Here is a 19,091-nt window from a genome sequence, read left to right as displayed (position 1 = left end):
AAGCTCTCTTTTCCTGAAGAGTGAGAGTAAAAAAAGGGCCTATAGGAAGCCCATGTGAAATCCCAGGCAAGACTTCATTGAGCTGAGAGGCTGCTGCTTTGTTCCACTGCTCCTCAGCAGCACCTCATTTGCTTCATTAGCATTTCCTCACACTCTGTCTTCCACTTACCAACTTTTGGACCACATTGGAAAAGAGCCTCTTTAGCTCCAGCTCCAGGGGACACAACCAGCTTACAGATGTTGCCTCTGCCATTATCTGGGCTTCCTGCCGCTACCCATTAAATATGCACAACGTAAATTATTATGATTATTATTATTATATTTTTTTACCTTAGTTGGCTTGCCAAGAATATATGGCTTTGAAAGGTGAGACTTGTGGCTCTGTTCACTGCTAGTAGCACTATGAAATCCCAGAGATTCCATTGAAAAAAAAAAGGGGAGGTCTCAGAGAGCCCTTGCTTATGACAAAGAGCTTCTGCTCTTCCTGCAGGAAACATCATCCCCATGAAGGCATGAGCCATGCAATGTTCTGTTATGTAGCACTGCACCTCAATGAAGAGGAGGATGTAGGAAGAGGTGATGTCTGATGACCAGGAATGGGAATTGCTGTCAGAGGCTAGAAGCCAGTTGCTCTTTCTGCTAGTTTCTGTCAATTCATATCAAGCACTACTCAGAGGTTTCTCAGTGCATGAATCACCTCCAGCTACAAAATAGAGCATATGTGTGCAGGGCTGCTTGTAATAGCCTCAAGCACTGAAAACCACAACCCACCTTCACATTTCTGGACATTTCTTTTTCTCCTCAGCACTTCCACTGTACCTCATGGATGATAAGCAAATTTGACAACATGAAGCCAGATTCTGAGGTCAGGAGCTCTGGCTGGCAATGCTCAGGCGATGCTGCTGCTGTTTTTCACATGTTGGCCGTTAATGAGCTTCTACAAAGCCTCTACTCCAGAAAAACACATGCTCAGATACAAGAGTGTTGGGTGGCAGAGCCAAACATCCTTCATCCCTCCCTCCCCATTCAATGACCTCTTTCACAGTCAGGCAGCAGCCAGTCACAGCAAGCATAGGATCATGTGGAGGAAGGGTCTTCTGCTCAGTAAGCCCATTTCCCCCTAGCATCTCCATCTCTCTCTTCCAGAGACTGAAGGCAGATGATGAGTATCCAGTCAGGTGATGTGGTTGCAGCTCTCTGGTCATGTAACAGTCTCATTCCACATAATCTTTCTTTATTTCTCATTTGACAGCTGCTTCCGTGTGAAAAATGAAGAGCTAAGCCTATTGACACAAACTGAGGAGATAGACAAACATTTTAAAAACAACCTGTCTTACAGGCCAAATCTGTATACCTTCCAACTCAGCAAACCTGGAAACAAAATGCCATAGCATTGCTCATTACTTAAAGGGGAAGGAAAGATAGATCCTTTATCAAGGACCATGTGCTTCTGGAAGACATCAAGTTCATGTCCTTCCTGATGTGAGAAATCACAGGTACATTCTACTCCTATTTCTCTGAACATTCTCAGCACCTCAGAGGGCTGTGGCAATGGCTAAAAGATACGTGTGTGCTTTAAAGCACCAGGCTTACAGACTGTTGCATATGGAAATAATAATAAAAAACACATTTGGAGGACAGATTTTTGAAAAAGAGCCACAACAGAGGGCAAACAACTATTTCCCATTCCTATTAGGGTTCACTATCTTTGGTGCAAAATGCACACAACAGAGTATAAATCTTGGTCTTGTTGATGCCAAATGATCTGAGTTTTCCCACTGAAAAAACGGTTCCAAGGTTCTTCCTCATGGCACTGACTTCAGAGGAGGATAGATAGTTTGGCAACTTAGATATTTCATGCTCTCATTTGTAATTATTGAAATTCTCTATTTGATAAGTAGGAAGAAATTTATGAGACAAGATGGAAGCCAAAAGAAGTTATCATAAAATCTGTACTGGATCAAAACCACTGAATACTATGTTGCAAAATCTAGAAGAAATTGTTTGTCATGTTATTGTGACTGGTAAGTTTATTAAGTGGATTCCTCTTAACTCTCCACACAGAAAAGTACTAATTTCATTATTTCAATGCTGCAACTTTGATGAAGTAAAGCCTCAGATTCTAACCACAGAGCTTTAAAAATAATTTACAGGAGATGTATACTTCACAAGTTTAAGTAATAAAAGTTTTGTTCTGCAACTGTGGTGTGGACAAAGATTTTTTAATTGAAATATGACATGGTATATACCCTTACAGCTAATCAGTCTATCGATGCTTAGAATAAGGTATTGCAGGACAAGCAAGTTCAGTGTCCCTCTCATCCCCTGTACCACTGCCTGTGGCAACTGTCCCAGAACTGTTCTTCGAAGGACGTAAGGAGAACTTAATCAGGGTCTCTGTGGATGGGCCTTTCAGTAAAGGGATGAGTGCTTCTTGAGCACTGCTGCCAGTCTTTGGCTCCTACAGCTGGAATGCAGAGACAGCCCCTCAGGACAGGAGAAGGCCTCGGTGGCTATCCCATGCTCATTTGGATAACTGGGAATTAGTCACAAGGCATGTATAAGTCAATGTGTGGGATAATATATGAATTATCAATTGTATTATCTCTTCCTACTCAGTGTATTTCCTTTGTATTTGAGGCAGAACATGACCACTCCCAGATTTCACCTCATGAATATTTCACTCCATTTTTCCTTCCTGCACTATTTGTGCCATTTATCTTGTCCTATATTCACTTTCTTTTTTCCCCTACTTTTGGGAAAAGCATCTAATATCCCTGTAGCATTAGTTTTTCTTTGTTAATGTCAAAAAATGTTAATCCGTGAAGACTTGCTTCCTAGATAATGTTAATTCAGCTGCCAGTTTTATAATAGGATTATGCTTTCCAGGATTTAAAAATCCCACTTGTTAGCTACAAAACAGACTTCTACTAACAGCTATAAAATCTAATTTAATCCCTATTGGCATTAACTAAATAGCTGAGGTATAATTTCTGTCTAGCTGCACTTAACACCCTGCTATTGCCATAAATATATAAAATTCCCTTTGAAGTTATAAAAGAAACTGTTTGGTAGGATAAACAGGGTCTCGTGAGTCCAATCATATGTTATCTCCAAGGCATAACAAATGTTGTTTACATATTGTAAAGATTTTGTGGACAGCATATTTAAATAGATTCATCCATGTTTACATGTATTAATTTGCCCTTTTTCTCAAGAAAATGCATACTAAATTATGATCTGTAAATATTCCATTTAAAAATAATTGGTTAATGAGTGGAAGATTGGGTCTGTGAGAAATCAAAGCTTAAAATGTAACCAAATAACTTGACAAAGCTGGAAGAAAATACCAATTTGTTCAACATATCCCCTTTTAATGCACAATTGTATTGTGAAACCTTAGAAGATAAAGTTATCTTGAGTCTGGCATAGGAGCAGCTATTTTGAGGCAATCCACTAAGGGGCTAACAAGTAACAAGTAAGGAGGAAAGAATAAGCAACCCATGGTTTATAATCATCCTAAAATGAACAGCCAGGATCTTTATAACCATTTTCTCCCAAATGAGGAACAACACAAGGATTTATGGTCTTCTGGAGCTCAGTGATCAAAATAAAGAAAAGTATTTAAAATTATTTTCTCCCAATCTTGAAATAACTGGGAGGTACATTGTTCTGGAGAGGGTAGCCCTACTGCACTGCAGTGAAAGAAGGATACCGAAAGAGCCATTACAGCGATCCACAGTAGGCAGCATTATGTTATGCAGGAGTTAAAGCAGCAATCTCAGAGCAACCAAGCTGCCTTAAAGATAGAAATTGTTAGTCAAACTCAGAAAACACCAGAATTTCATTTATGCTTTCAAAAAGATGCAAAGTGCTGATCAGACTCCACCATCAGCTTATCACTTCCCTTATTGATAGACAAAAAGGCAGTTCACATTGTGATATTATAGCCAAAAAGAAACATGAACAACCTCAGCAAAGTAGCTGACATTAACATCCAAATCTATAGCAGGCTGGATTTGCAGATGTGTGCAGTTGTTTTTGGAGAGTTGTTCAATATACTTTGGACAGTACATTTAGATGTGCTAACAACTGCACATGCTCCATACAGATACAAAAACCGCTGCCAAAATAGCAACTTTCAAATGCAGCTGGATGTTTTGACTTGCCCATAATGAAGAATAAATTTGGCAAGTTTTTCATTTCTTTGAAAAAGAATTTCTTGCTTGGAAGCCCAGACTCTGGGTATGGCAATGTGTAACCTAGGGATGCATTATTAGCTGTCATGCCCCTGGAGCCTACTGCAGACTATGTAGCCAGGAGAGCTGGACAGGTTTAGATGGGAATAAGCAAATGCATGTAGTTTCTAATGTTCCACCCCTGTTTATCATAGCTTTTATGACAGGGACTAGAAAAATCCCAAGACTTGCATATTGTGTTCTATTCTGTATGGGACTGCACATTAGATTCATGGATCTGGATGCCCTCCATGATCAGTAAGCCAGAGATTTTGGGTATCAGCTTGTTCCATGAAAGAGTATTCTTTTGGTGTATAAAGCACAGCTTAATATACAGTCTTTCACAATTCGGAGAAGAAAGTAATTCACAGAATATGTAAAAACCAGGGCTTTAAGAAATCATAATCCATGTGTTTTGTCTTCTGTTGAACAGAGATAAATTGCTCCACTCTAAGTTAAAGGGATGTCATGGCATGGGTTTAGTTCATGGTGGAAATAAAAGGCTGGTTTTAGACAGTTCTACACTTATTTTGCAACTAGCACAGTTCACATGCCTTCAATTCAATATATGGTGGTGTATAGGGGGAAGAAACTCAAACTCCCTAAGGGCTTAATTCTGAGTTACTAATTTAGACACAAATGTCCTTAATTCATTGTGAAATGCTATTTGAATAAGGACAGCAGAATCCACAGCACCATCAGCATTGTGGACTCCTGGTCATACAATAGAAGGAAATGAGGCTTTTGCACAGGTACTGGTGGTTTAGTTACCACCACTGAGTGCTAGGATCCTTTTATCTGGTTTCTAGAAAAAGATATAGATGTTAAATATCATACATTCAGCTGACACCTGCCAAGCTTCCCAAGCCTAACTGTGACCACACACGTCCTCACCTTCATCTGCAACTTCATCTTCACCTTCATCTGCAATGTATATGGTTATGCTGTTTCTCCACCTGACATCAAAAATTCTTTTCTCTTGCCCAGCATCTCACCACATTTCCTTGTTTTGCTACCTAATAACACTACAAAACCCCAAGTGAACAGGTAGTGTTCAAACAGTTTGGTAAAATAAACCACAGATTTTCCCATAATCTTCTGAGTACCTCTGAGTTTCTTTCTCCTCCTCAGTGGGACAGGTCCAGCTTTGATGGCATCAATGCATTGGGAAAAGTACCATGCATTTTCACCTTTCCTCCTCTACCTATCTTGTCCAAATCAGATCACAGGACCACTATACCACTGTGACCAAAGAGATACCTTGTAGACAAGGTTACCAAAGAGGGCAAGGGCTGTATTCTCTATGTGTCCTACCACTTTCTGGTCCATGTCTTTGTTAACGGGGTCTGTGGATTTCCTCAGTCTTCACTTGCCGCTCTGTTTTGGAAGCATGGGCCTTGTAATGAGGAAGGATAAGCAGGGTGGACTACTGGTTAGGAGCACAATGGAATCTTAGGTTCAAGACTAGGTTTTAAGATTAATTGCAATAGAAACCTGGATACACAAACACATTCCAATGCCTGCTCACTGCCAACAAAAAAAAGCAAAGGAGGCCTGGAGCAAATGGTGTTAAATGCTGTGACTGCAGTAGGGGCAGTACCTTTATGTTTTCCTCACCCCTGGTGCCATTGCAGCCCTGACAACACAACACAACACAACACAACAAAACACAACAAAACACAACACAACGCAACGCAACACAACACAACACATGGCTTTGCATACAAAAAAAAGTGCCCAAATTTGATCCTACAGATTGTTTCTCAGCTACCATGTGAACTGAACTTTTTAATATTAGCTTGATTTTCTGTAGCACACTTGAAACAACATCTTCCTTCAAACTAAGAGCTAGATGCTCCATGGAGGAGCCAGGTCCTTCCTGCTACAAGAACAGATGAAATATTGAAAATTGGTCCAGAAATGTGTAGCAACACATTCTAGTCCTGCAGTTAGCCTTCAGTACCGAGGTGTGCTGATGTGCCTGCAGACAGTAAGCTACACATGAAGAACTGAACTACTGTGACTTACAAGTCCTACAAATATTAACTGTATGTTTTAAAATATTTTCCCAGGTCTATTAATGTATTCCTGTCTTCAATCCCTGTTAATATTGAGCCAAGACATTTTCCATAAGTTGCTAGACACCATTCTGTCAGCAGTAATAGTTATGTCAGTACATGTCCAAGTCAAACTTAATTGGATACATCTGAATCAGTGGAAAAGAAATAACTGGCAATTCAAAAGTTCTGCTCGAAAAGAAACATGCATTACTGAGCTCATTAAGAAGAAAATTGCTGAATATTGCGATCTCCTTATGAATCCTCAAATCTTTATGTAAGGAAGATGATTGGCTTGTAGAGTAAAACAATAGGAACAAAAACTTTTATTGTCACAGTCAGTACTCAGGAGTGGCAGTTCTTCCAGGACCATGGTGGGATTAATGAGGAAATGAAAACACTTTACAACTTTCATAAAAATGTATATTCATCAGAACTCTTCAAGGATCAAAAAGGCCTTGCAGAGTTTCACTGTACAGTTCAGCTTCCCTACAATAAACCAGAGAGACTTCTGGACTCCCCAATTCCTACAGAAGAAATTTCCCATGCTACTCAGACTTTTAATAATGGCAAGCCACTGGGGAAAGCAGCATTCCCATTTTAATTTTGTGCATCTTTTGAAGAGAAGTCACCCTACTATGCGCCTGTGTACATTTAATCATTCTCTACACACTTTATCAGCAAGCCTTCTCCCTGTAGGAGGAATACAATTAGGTACAGTACTAATTTATTATAAATAAAGCAAAGACCTGGTAAAATAACCTAGTTATCAATGTTTCATGCAACTGTGCCTATGAAGTACTAGCTAACAGCTTCGCTATGAGCCTAGAGAAATACCTGCAGCATTGATAAATCCTAACCAACACGGCTTTATTAAAAAAAAAAAAAAAGAAATTATCATCATATAATACAGGAAAACTGTTGGTTTTAATTGAAGTAACTAGAGATTTATGAAAACCAACTGGAGCTTTCTTCCACTAATACTAAAAATGCTTCAATAAGATCAATAAGGAAATGCATCTCAACAAATAAGGCCTTGATTTTTTTTTTTTGTATACCATGCTGACCCATTTTATGTATTTATCTCCACCCCCGAATTTAGTTGAAGTGTTGTTTTATATGCAAGAGCCTCTTCTCATCAATGACAGGAATAAAAAGGTCAGAAGGTCTCAGATTAAGGGAAAAATGGTAGGCAAGGATGCCCTCTCTCTGGCGTGCTGTTTGTTCTGACCCCAGGATCAGATCACTAGAGAGATGGAGGAGGCATTCTCACAGGGAGAAATCTCCATAAAATCAGCATGCTTGCAGATGATCTGCTCTTAACCATAATGAACTCAGACTTATCTCTTACATATGTGTTATTCATAATGGAACACTTTGAAAAGTGGTTGGGCTTTAATACTATTTTTTGAAACAGTCAATTCAATAGAATGAACTGATTTTTCCCTCTTCCATGATACAGCACAATGGTCTTTTAAGTGGCTCCAAGATATCAGGTAGGAACACATTTATGCTATGATTCTAAGAGGACATGCTGCACATTAGCAAAATAGGTCCTTCCCTATACCTGCTCTTAACACAACCAAACTTCCCCTCACTGCTGAGGAAAGTGGGGAGAACAGGAGAGGTTCAGGAGCCATCACTTCCCCTCTTGAGGAAGGGACAGGGGAAAGCACAGAGCTGAGGCTTCCTCTTCCCCAGCTTCTCTTGCTCAAGTGCTGGAGGAGAGGGCAACTTTTTTTCTAAAAGAGACAAAGAGATATAATGATGATTCACATTAAATAGGGCTTAGGAGCTTAAACTCTAATCAGTCTGACATAATTTTACAGTGCAGCCCTGAATATCAATAATTTTTTATTGGGTGAATGAGGTCTATATAGTTCCTGAGGAACAACAATAAAATTTCCTATTTCCAAGTGTTTTATGTTAGAGGAGTGCACAGACGTTTCTCAGCCATATGTACACTCCAAGGGATTGCTTTTACACCTCTGATACAAAAAAAACCATGAGCAGAGGGAACACGGGGCTTTGTTTTGATTCTTAATTATAACACTGGCGTTCCCCATGGAAAGAAAAGGCCAAATTCTCGCACTTTCAAAATTTGCCTGAGAGAATTTTCAAAGGTCATCTTTGGCAGGAGGGACTGTGCCCTGCCTGGCCTGATGGTACACTAAAGGGAGCTGCAGAGCATACCGTATAACCCAGTTCTTCAAAACCACCCTGCAGACCACAAACAAGATAAAGCCACGAATACCATTGGTTTGGAGGCATCAAAATCCTTCAAAACTCTTGCCAAGGATTGAGAAAGAGATATAAACACTACAGTAGCAACCCCAACTGTTCTCTTGCTAGGCTGACCTGGCAGCTAACACCTCCTGGATGCTCTGAAGAACAGCATGACCAAGACAGGAACCTGCTGGAAAAAATGCAGTTCTAGAAAACTCTCTTGTAAGGGTGGTAACCTTGCATAACCCATGGGAACAAACTACAAAATCTCAGCTCACTATGCCCCTGGAAAATGAACGCACTGACATGGAAATATTCCTTACTCCAACAGGAAGAGAAAACTTTTCCACCTGATAATAGGTCCACCTGACCTACAAGCACAGTGAGTAATGCAGCTCTAGAGAGGAAAGCTATAGCAGGGACTGCTGGCTTAGCTGAGAGCCCCTGAGACAGCTCAGCTCCTACACAGAGATCTTTCAATTTCATAAGATGCAATTCAGCTTGCTGGCTTTTTATGAATCATACAAGCATATCAATGCAGCCATTTTAAAAACCTTTTTATTTCTTACAATCAAAATGAAGGCATATTCAGACCTTTTCCTGTGAAGAGCTGAAATAGATATAGGCTATTTTTGTCTCTAAGAGTGTGATACATTTGCGACATATCAACACTGCAATCTGTATTATTTCTAATTTTATATTTTTAGAATTTTTATTTGAACTGTTCACTTTAAAATATCACCAAGCCTGTAATTCTGAGTGATATCTTTAAAATGTATAACAACACTTGAGAAACTTTACATATACATCAGTGGTGAAGAAATCCTATCTTCATCTCTGAATACTATCTCAGGGAAGGTAACTTCCCTTTACTACTATTCAATTCTTCCCACAACCAAAACTTAAATTTCTGTTGTAGAAATTCCCTATGTCTTACAGAGTCAGAAACCTGGAGAGGCAGCTTACAGTCTACATCATGTGACACTATGCATTTGAACCTCTAAAAACAGCATGTGGATCCCCAACCAGGATTTGAGAACAGCATGATTTGTAGGGTATGTTCAGCAAGACTAAAGCTACCTTTGTAAAAGAAATCTTCCACAACACCAGCATATTTCCTATCACCTTTCCTATTCTGAATTTTTGAACACCTCCTACCTCTCTGTCTGGTACCAAAGGTGTCGCAAAAGCCCCTGTGCTACTCATACCAGGATCAGGTCTAACCCTACTTTCAGGGTTAGTACTCAGCACACTATAACTTTGCTTTTTAGCCATTTCTTCCCACTGGTTGTCCTCAAAAAATTCACTGAAAAATTGTCTCCTTGTGAATGCTGTGAGGTTTCTTCTGTTTTTCTGATTCAGTCAAAATACCAGCTAGAAAATAAGATTGAAAAGAAGGAGAAGGAGATGACACCTGAAGTTGTGGCCAGGGCTGTAACTCTTGAAGGTAAGAAATGCAGGCACTGAAATGGTAAGGAGATTATGGTATGGCTATGGGTTCCCCTCTTCTGGTGCTCTCTGTGAGCCATTAGAAAACATAATCGTGAGGGTAAGGCACAGGGGAGAAAATATTTCAAAACTTTATTGAGAGAAAATATTGCATAGAAAATAGTTAAATATTTTTATTTTATGCCTGCAGCTTCAAAAGCTGCTACTGCAACCAAATGAAGTTTTGCAAATGTTAGCAGTTTCAGTAATAAGAAGCTCATCCTCCTCGTTTCCTTCTGAATGAGCAACCAAACAGAGCTGCTGACATTCCAGATTATTGATCTCCCAAATTTTAACTTAAACCTAATATAAACCACACAGCGGCTTGTTAAAATAGACCCATTAGATGTGGTTCAAACTTGCTGCTTGGACTTGATGCAAATGAAAATCTGTAGAGAGGTAAGTTTGGCCTAAGGCACTGCAAACCTTCAGTCAGGTCCTGGTTTTCCCCAAATTCAACATTTCTGCAGCAGTTCGAAGGAAGTCCATAAGTAGCATTTTAAGTAATATAAGACACAGCAATAAATAGTCAAATTCATCAGTACTATTTAAGAATAATGAATAAAGGACAGGCTCAGTGTTGCTGTTTCCTAGAGGACTTTTTTTCTCCCTCAATTTGAAATGACCCATTTGCAATGGGCCACTGAACACTGTACTTCAATGCATGTTCTTGACATATCTTTCATACAAAGTCCCCAAACACCTCATAAACATTAATAAACAAAGCTGCAAGAGCAATAATAATTTCAGCTTCACATTCATAGAACCTAAGACTCAAAATCTTCCTGAGTATCTGTGGCAGATCTAAAAATGAAATTCAAACTTCTGATCACTTTGAATTAGGCTTCTCTACTAAATCATGCAATCACACAGTCTAGTTCAGGTTGGAAGAGATCTCAGGAGACCACCTCATCCATCTGCCTCCTCAAAGCAGCACTAACTACTGCTCTACACCAGGCTGATCACAGCTTCATCCAGCCAAGGCTTGAATACCCTCAGGGAGGGAGGACACACCACCAATGGACAATCTCTTCCAGTCTCAGACCACCTGCATTTTTCCCTTGTCTCCAGTCAGCATCTCCCCTCATGCAACCTGTGCCCAGTTTTTTTCCTTGCCCCATTTCTGAGCTCCTCTGAGAAGAGTCTGGCTCTGCACCATTCAGCTGCCCTCAGGAAGCAAAGTCTCCACCAAGACCCAACTCAGTCATCTCATCTGCGGGTTGAACAAACTCAGCTCCTCAGCCTCTCCTCCTGTGCCATGACCAGCCTGATGGCCCTTCTGGGCTCCTTTCTTGTCCTGGGATCCACAGCTTGGCACGGGCACTCCAGAAAGAGACTGTCAAATTCAAGTGGAGGGGAAGGACCTGTTCCCTGACCTGCTGGGTGCAGCTGTGCCAGCGCAGCTCTGGGGGTGGTTGGCCACCTTTGCTGCAAGGACACACCACTGACCCTGTGCAGCTTGTTGTACAACAGCACCAGGGCCTTTTTGGCAGAGGTGCCTTTCTCCAGGCTTCAGGAACATTCTCTAGCCTTGACCTTTCAGTGATGACAGACAGCAGCTTCATGATGACACAAGACAACTCCCTCAGAGGCCTCCAGTGTGTCCTATCTGGTCCCATAGACCAGCTTATTTTAAAAGACCCTAATTCGATGCTCCTTTACTGTGGCTGCTCCCTCCCTCCCCCAAGTTTTGCTTCTAGGCCTGAGACTGAGCAGACTGACAGTAAAGCCTGAAGTGTCATGGAGCAGTGCATCCATTTGACTGGTTTTCCTTCTCATTTTCACTGCTGATACACTTGTAGCAGCCATTCTTGCTGCCCTGCTCATCCCTCACCAGTGTTGATTCCAGACAAGCTCTGAACTTCCTCACTGTGCTCCTACAAGCCTGGACCACACTTTTGTGTTGCTTCTTGGTAGCTTATCCCCACTTCTACCTCCTGTCTGCTTTCTGTTTGCATTTAAGCTCAGGCAGGGGCTCATCTGTCATCTCAAGTTTCTATTACCAATTTTCCCCCTAATTTCTTTGAAATCTTATACCCAGTGGCACAACTTCACTTCACTAGAGGTAGAATTTTACCACCCTTGAGAAATTACTACTGTCTACTTTGTCATCTTGATCACAAAATTTTGTTTTTCTGTCATTGTTTATTACAAATAAATGCTTATGCTATAAATTATTTGATATAATTAAGCTGCACCTAAAAATATTTCAGTTTGGTACACAACTACACAACTACAATCTTGTATAATCTTACAGCAGCAGCCTCTGAAATATGATGAAACAATACTAATTCACCGTGACAGGAGATATAATCTTAGTCTTTCAACACAGAATTTTAGCAACTGAGAAATACTTTCCAATCATCTTCAGCAGCACACAGGAACATCCAGCAGTGCTATTTTCACTTTTCCAAATTAAAATAGGTACATGCAAACTCTGTAAAGTTTTTCCTTTCCAACATACCTGTAAAGAGCTGAAAGTTAAAGAGAGCACTATCGAAGAGAACCCTTCTGGAAAGCATTAACTCAGAAAAAAAAGGAAAGAATAAAATTTGATCTGCATTTTTGAAAGGACATGGGAAAATTTTCAAGTCTGTTTTCCTAACTTTCTGGACAAGACATTTATACTCAAACCATAAACACTGCTTGCTGTAGTTTGAAGCACTGAGACAGAGTTAGGAAAACAAACAAATATGAAAATGATGTGACAGCAAACTTATATTCCTGCTGAGAAATAGCTTTCACTAGGAAAAATTGACACCAATTTTTTGTATACATTGTTTAAGATGGCTGACTTGGCAGTTATATTTAAGGTTGGACTCAGTGATCTTAAAGGTCTTTTCCAACCTAAATGATTCTATGGTTCTAAGATGTGGAACATAATAAAATGGTTACTTTCATATATTAAAAAAAAAAATCTTGCAAGCGAAACTTGCTAGATCATTCTCTCTTTTTTCACAGTTTAATGTTAACAAAAACTTGGCACAAGTACTTGACACATCTACATCTATCTCCCACTCTCCTCTCCATCTCTGTTCCAAACGCTGATATGATCTAACTTCTCCTTCCTTGAGAAACACCCCTAACAGCATTTTCCCCCAAAATTTCAAGAGGTATGTCTTTCCAAGCACCCCAAGGCTCAAATCCAAGCTCATACTGTTTTGCTCACAATCTGAAGATGCTTTTGTTTCAACAGCAAACCGCCCACCTGGTGATTCTGAACTAACGCTTCCTTTCCCACTTCTCTTCTTACACTCTGTTTCTTCCTCTTCCCCAAGAAATGTATTGCAATAATAACAGTATCTCCCACTCTTCTGTGATGACAGCTTATGCCCAGTTCTGTCTTCCTGCAAAACTCCCCCCTCACTTACTCACACAGATCTCTTTGAATTCTGGGTAACCAGATTTTCCCAACGCCTTCACAAAGCCTATCACTGTGACATTATTTTCTGTATCTTAAGACTTATCTTTGTCTTTCTGGTTGTCACTTCCCCAAGGCAAAGGCAGTGTTTTTCCACAAGTTCTCTTTAGTGCTGATTATATCACACAGATAATTTTTAATTACCTTTCTGTTCAGAGCCACACCATCTTCACAGTCCAACACTGCACAATCTACATTTAGTGATGGGATTTTTCTTATCTTCTTTTCATCATCTGCAGGTACATACAGCACAGCCCGTCTGGGAACATACTTGTGTGATGATGTAAGGCGATAACTAAGCCTAGGAACACCAGCTGGCAGAGGAGAATCCACCCTGTAAAGGATATTGTTGAAATTAGACTATTGGCTACAACGCTGTAACTAATACTCGACTATATTTTAAAAGCAAAACATTCATACCTAGATAGTGGCTGGTTTTGGGCTATTTATGTATTTTTTTCCCTTTGGAAGAGCCAAATTAGGGGAGATATCAGTATTACAGTTAATTACAATATAAAACTCCAAACCCACTGTGTTCAATAGAAGTTGCAAACTTAAACAATTGTAACTGATGACCTGCCAGGGCTGAGGTTTATCCATGCAGCCTTAATTACACTGCCCGTTCTGGGTGCTACGGCAAGTATGAAATACAGCAGGGTGGTGGTTGGTTTTTTCCCTGTCATAGCACTCCTCTGTAGGATGCAGACTGTGCTGGGAATGGATCAGGATTGCTTTGGGGAGGAGGCTGCTATCTGCCATGTTTCCTCCAGGAGCTGGATGTCATGCTGTGAATGAAGCAGGGGTGTTGGTTAAAACAAACACAGGTTTGTGAAGCTCATTTTCAACCTTAGCATTATATCAACACATGTATTTGCATGCAAATTTTAAATAAGCAAGATGGATGGAGGGGGAAATGAAGAAAACAGGATGAAAACTCCATGTAGTGTGTAACCCCACTACTCTCTTCAGACCTTCAGATCCACAGCACAGACTTCCATTGACAGAGCTCAAAACCTCACCAGCATCATTAGCAGGTTTTTGGCTGTGGTGTCTTTTAAAATTTGTAAATGCTTTGTGCACCACACTTCAGTGCAGGTGTGAGCCTTTGGTGCCACATGGCTTAAGTGGATAACATCCCCGTGGCCTGTAGGTGTGAGGTCTGTGGCGGTCTCCGCCACATGCTGACATTCCTGGTGAGGTCCCAGCTGACCTGCTCCAGGCAGGAGCTCGGTTAGTGTACTTGGAGGCTGTGGGACTGCCAGAGGAGGCATCTCTTGAATGCTGTGGGGAGCTTGCTTTGCTCCATAATTACAAGCACAGAGAAATAAGTTACAGAGAGAGCCACTGTGTCTCTTGGCCTTCCAAAAAAAACCCCTTGCCTGCTCCTGTTCCTCCCCACTTCATGCTGTACCTCCCAGGTCTATTCTGCTACATCAAAGATGAGGACAAAACAATACAATTTACCTTCATACTCAGCAGAAGGCACTTACACCACAAAATAATCCTACCATATAACACCATTATGCATTATCATGTATATTACTCAGCACTTTGAATAATGCAAAGCTTTCCTAGCACCATGCTGAACATGTCAGTATGCCATCATATCAGGGACCCATGCGTTTTCCTACGCCCCTCTTAATAATGCTTCCCAAGTTGCTAGACTTGGATCACACATGGCTACACACACATGTGGGTTTTCTTCAAAGCAAACATGACTAACGCTCTTAAATGCTTGGAAATGAGTTCAGTCAATCTAAATCAGAGCCAATGTGGTATGTCACTGACAGACTGCTGTAATACTTGCATTTCTAAGCTGAATCTGTTGAAGATCCCTCTCTTCCCCTAGAGTGTGCACCCTAAAAGCTGAATATAAGACTTAAAAATATGAAGAAAACTTTTATTGCATTTTACCTCAGTAAAGTAAATTGAAAAGGAAAACTATTCCATCATCTCCTCTGCTGCATCTCTGCAGATCCTGTGTGGACCTACTTTAAGAGCCTACAAAAACCACTGCCAGACTCTTCTTTGCAACATGCCTGGTAATGCTTAATTCAGTTTAAGAAATGGGACAGCTTGGCAGTAAATAGAAATTATTTTATTATAAGTGCCAGTGTTAGCCTTGTTAATAACAGCAACACCTTCAAGACTCAGGTGGTGGAGGTCCTATCAACACCTGGAGACATGCAACTGAGATCCGCTGAGTCCCTCCAAACTATTCTCCTTGTGTCTCTCTCACAAACTACTGCATGTTCCCTGCTTCAGGCTGAAGTGGGGATGGTAACAGAACTTGTGGCAACTCAAGTGGCTGCTAGATAAATCCACTTAATCTCATTTTCTTCCAGTAGGACACTTTGGGAGAGCAAGGACGAGGTGGAAGAGTGGTTTATCTCAAATAGGAAGAGGAGGATCTTTTTTCAGTGTGACACAGAGGTCAGTAAAGAAGTCTGCAGTCCTTCCCTAAACATATATGAGGGAACAAAAGTGATTAGTTTCTATTCTCTTTCTCTGATGGCTTCAGCCTTGTGGTTCCCAAGGGCACAAAGGAGTCAAAGAGCTCAGCCTATTAATAGTTAACTCCAGCCTAGAGCCAAGCAGCTCCTGAAGCACCCTTAATGACTGCCTCTCACCAACCCTCCAACCCGCCAGAAACCTGATAGACGTGGCTAACACCATAATCTCAGAGCATGCTGAGATGAGATGTATCTCCTGTCACATGTTTCCCGGGATTTCTTCTGGGCTGTCATCAAACCAAGGGCTGTTTGACCAGCCGTTTTCCCTCTCACTGCTGCAAGCCCCATGAAGGCAGCCCTGCTCTGCCTACCACACACAATGGCGTATAGTGTTGTGTAGGTGAAAGCATCATTACCTGCAGACCAGATTAGTCCGGTGCACCATTCAGGTCTATGAACGTGTGTTTAGATGGAGGAGCAGTACAGCTTCCTCAGCAGACCACATGACTCCAAAGAAGTGATAGACTTAATCCATTAAAACACCATCACTTAACAGGCTTAATGCTGGAAATGCTATTGCCTGGTGACCATTGCTATCTCCTTCTCAGCTAAACAACTTTGTAGTCACATGGGCTCAAACAACAGGTTTCTCAGGACACAAATAATTATAAAAAATATACTGTCTGTGTGTCAAATTATTAGTTTTATGGGCTATTTTAGCAAGTTGAAGAAGAAATAATTTTTTCACACGATAGGGCCAGAAAAAAAAATGTACAGGAGGAGCTGGTGTCAGTGGACCAACACAGAATCCTTCTCCTTTCAAAACAAAGAGTTCTAGAAATATTCATGTACAGTAAGAGTTTTCAACAAGTATCTTTAGGTATGACTGCAGTAAATGTTATCACAGTTTAATTCTTTGACATATATTCTTAAATCATCACTGTGCATTCTCCTTGCAAAGTCATATTTTATGTTCTACAATAAAATGAAAAGTAGAGGAAGACATGGATTTATTAATAAACCCATTTTTCTATAGACTTATTTAAAACAGTGGCAAGGCTTGGGGTGCTCTGTATATGAGCAGTTAGCTACTCTGGTAGGAAACACTATCCCGATTATCTTGACTTCTGTTATTTTGATAGAATAAAAAAATCCCCAGCAGTTGCTTTTTTAGGACAAAAAACCCACACAGCACTGCAGTCTCGATTATACTGTTAACCCTGTGCCATAAAGAGGAGGAAAATCTTACATATGTTTCCTGGCTCCAAGTATTTTAATGATTCAAACTAAGCTTGACTATGCTTTAAACTAAACACATGGACAAAAGCCAAGTGAATTTGCTAAGACAATGTTTCTTCCTTTAAGCACTGTAAGTTAAAATAAGGACTAGGCTATTGGGTAATGCTCATTAAATTGTTTTACAGCAGCATATTTTCATTCATAGCATCTAGCAGCATGCTGAGTGCTCTTGGGTCTTGGAAATAAAACTAAATTTCTTCAGCAAACATAACACTCTACTAAAGTCTTCATCAAAAATGTAAAAGTAGCTGGCAAGTTAAAGTTACTCATGGTCCTCTGAGAACAATTTCACCCAAGAGTGAATAGTTCATCCTCAGGAAGGAGAAAAGAAAACCTATTTGACTACTAAGAGACACTGCAGTTTGCAATGGCAGCCATACAGTGTGACTGCGAACAGTGAAATTACCCCAAATTATGCAAATTTCCCTGCTGTAAACTGCATTTTCACATTCCAGCATTGCTCATACTCATACACATACTTAACTGCACACACCTGTGCAGTCTCATTGGAGCCAACAACATATAGCTCACAAAGTAAAGCACTCGCACAAGTCATTTCCAGCACTTTAACCTGTGCCTCTGTTCTGTTTATTTGCCAAATCAAATCACCCCTGGAAGATCTGCCAAACACATAGAACAATATTCATTGCTCAGTAAGCCAAATCTTTCCTTCTACAGTCCTTGGCATAGTGTTGGCAAAGTGTTTGCAAAGCGCGTTTTTAGACATTTCACTAAAACTGTTAAAAAATCTGGATAATTTCCACAACATGTATTTTTGACCCCTGTGCACGTAACTGCATACCATGATATCTGTGGAGCTGTGTAAGAAGGACAGAAGTGATCCAAGACCCATTACACCCCCTGAATGAGACCCAGCTAATGCAGCAAAACCTCCTACAAATTATTTCTGCAATATGTGCAGAAAAACCCCACTCCAGAGAAAACATAATGGTTTTCCTGTGTTGAATTTACCGGGGAGTGGCACACCACCGCACACAAATAATCTGCCAAAAACAAAGGAAACTTCTACGGAATTACAAAGCCCCGCAATTTGCATAGTAATTCTTTCTAATTAAGAAAAGAAGATACAAGTTGTTTGTTATAAACATCAGCAGGCCCTGTGCAAATACGAAGGGCTCGCAGCCGCGCTATTTGTCGAATCAAAGCGACTCGCTGGAGAGTTTTATTGGTACAGCTGCAGCGCATGCATTTTATCACACATGCTAATAATCCTGGTTATGGCACTAACATTTTAATCATTTGTTCTCTGGGCTTGTTTCTCAAACAATTAGCACTAATGAATGGCCAAAATACCTCGGATCATATATGTCTAATTGCAGTCAAGAGCGGTTATTGTCCGCATGTACATTTCAATTCACCTCTGGGGATAATGTTTGTTAATTGTATTTCTTTATATAGCAAGTGAAAAAAGGCTGTTCACTCAAAAAGGGACTAAGTGTTCTCTTCTTTCCCTTTGTTCCCACAAGAAGCTAAAGTCACTTCAAGAGGCACTTAATCCCATCATCCATGGTTACAATTGCCTTACAGCATCAATCAAAAAGAATCTGAAGTAAAATGATGCAGCTATATTGTGTAATTAAAAGCAATTCAGGTAGTTATTGCTTGGGGCATTTTCCAGGTCCAAATACTTAAAATGGCACTGTGGGGATTCTAAATACTGTAGTGTTTTAAATTTGGTGAACTACAATATCTCACAGAGAAAAGGAAGGAATATGCAAAAAAAAAATCTCCTAGTGTGTATTGTAAAGCGAAAGAAAAGAGGAGGAACAGCTAATGTTTGAAGTGACAAAATCTACAAGTCTCCATATAAAAGGAAAATAAAAATATCAAGAAGAGAGAAAAGGGAAGGAAAAAGAAAAGGATGGCAGTTTTCAAGGAAAAAAAAATC

At 40.3% G+C, this 19,091-nt stretch overlaps 1 protein-coding gene across 1 annotated transcript in view; it reads right to left on the bottom strand.

Moving 5' to 3' along the window:
- Positions 1–19,091, bottom strand: part of CLYBL (citrate lyase beta like) — a 168,521-nt gene that overhangs the window by 66,852 nt on the left and 82,578 nt on the right. The window contains exon 2 of the mRNA XM_032100122.1: positions 13,575–13,764. Within this exon, the coding sequence (XP_031956013.1) occupies positions 13,575–13,764 (190 nt within the window). The remainder of the gene's footprint in view (positions 1–13,574; positions 13,765–19,091) is intronic.

The sequence above is a fragment of the Corvus moneduloides genome, chromosome 2 (genome assembly GCF_009650955.1).
Source record: "Corvus moneduloides isolate bCorMon1 chromosome 2, bCorMon1.pri, whole genome shotgun sequence".
NCBI lineage: Eukaryota > Metazoa > Chordata > Aves > Passeriformes > Corvidae > Corvus > Corvus moneduloides.
Note: the sequence above shows the minus strand (reverse complement) of the source record. Positions and strands in the feature narration are given on the sequence as shown.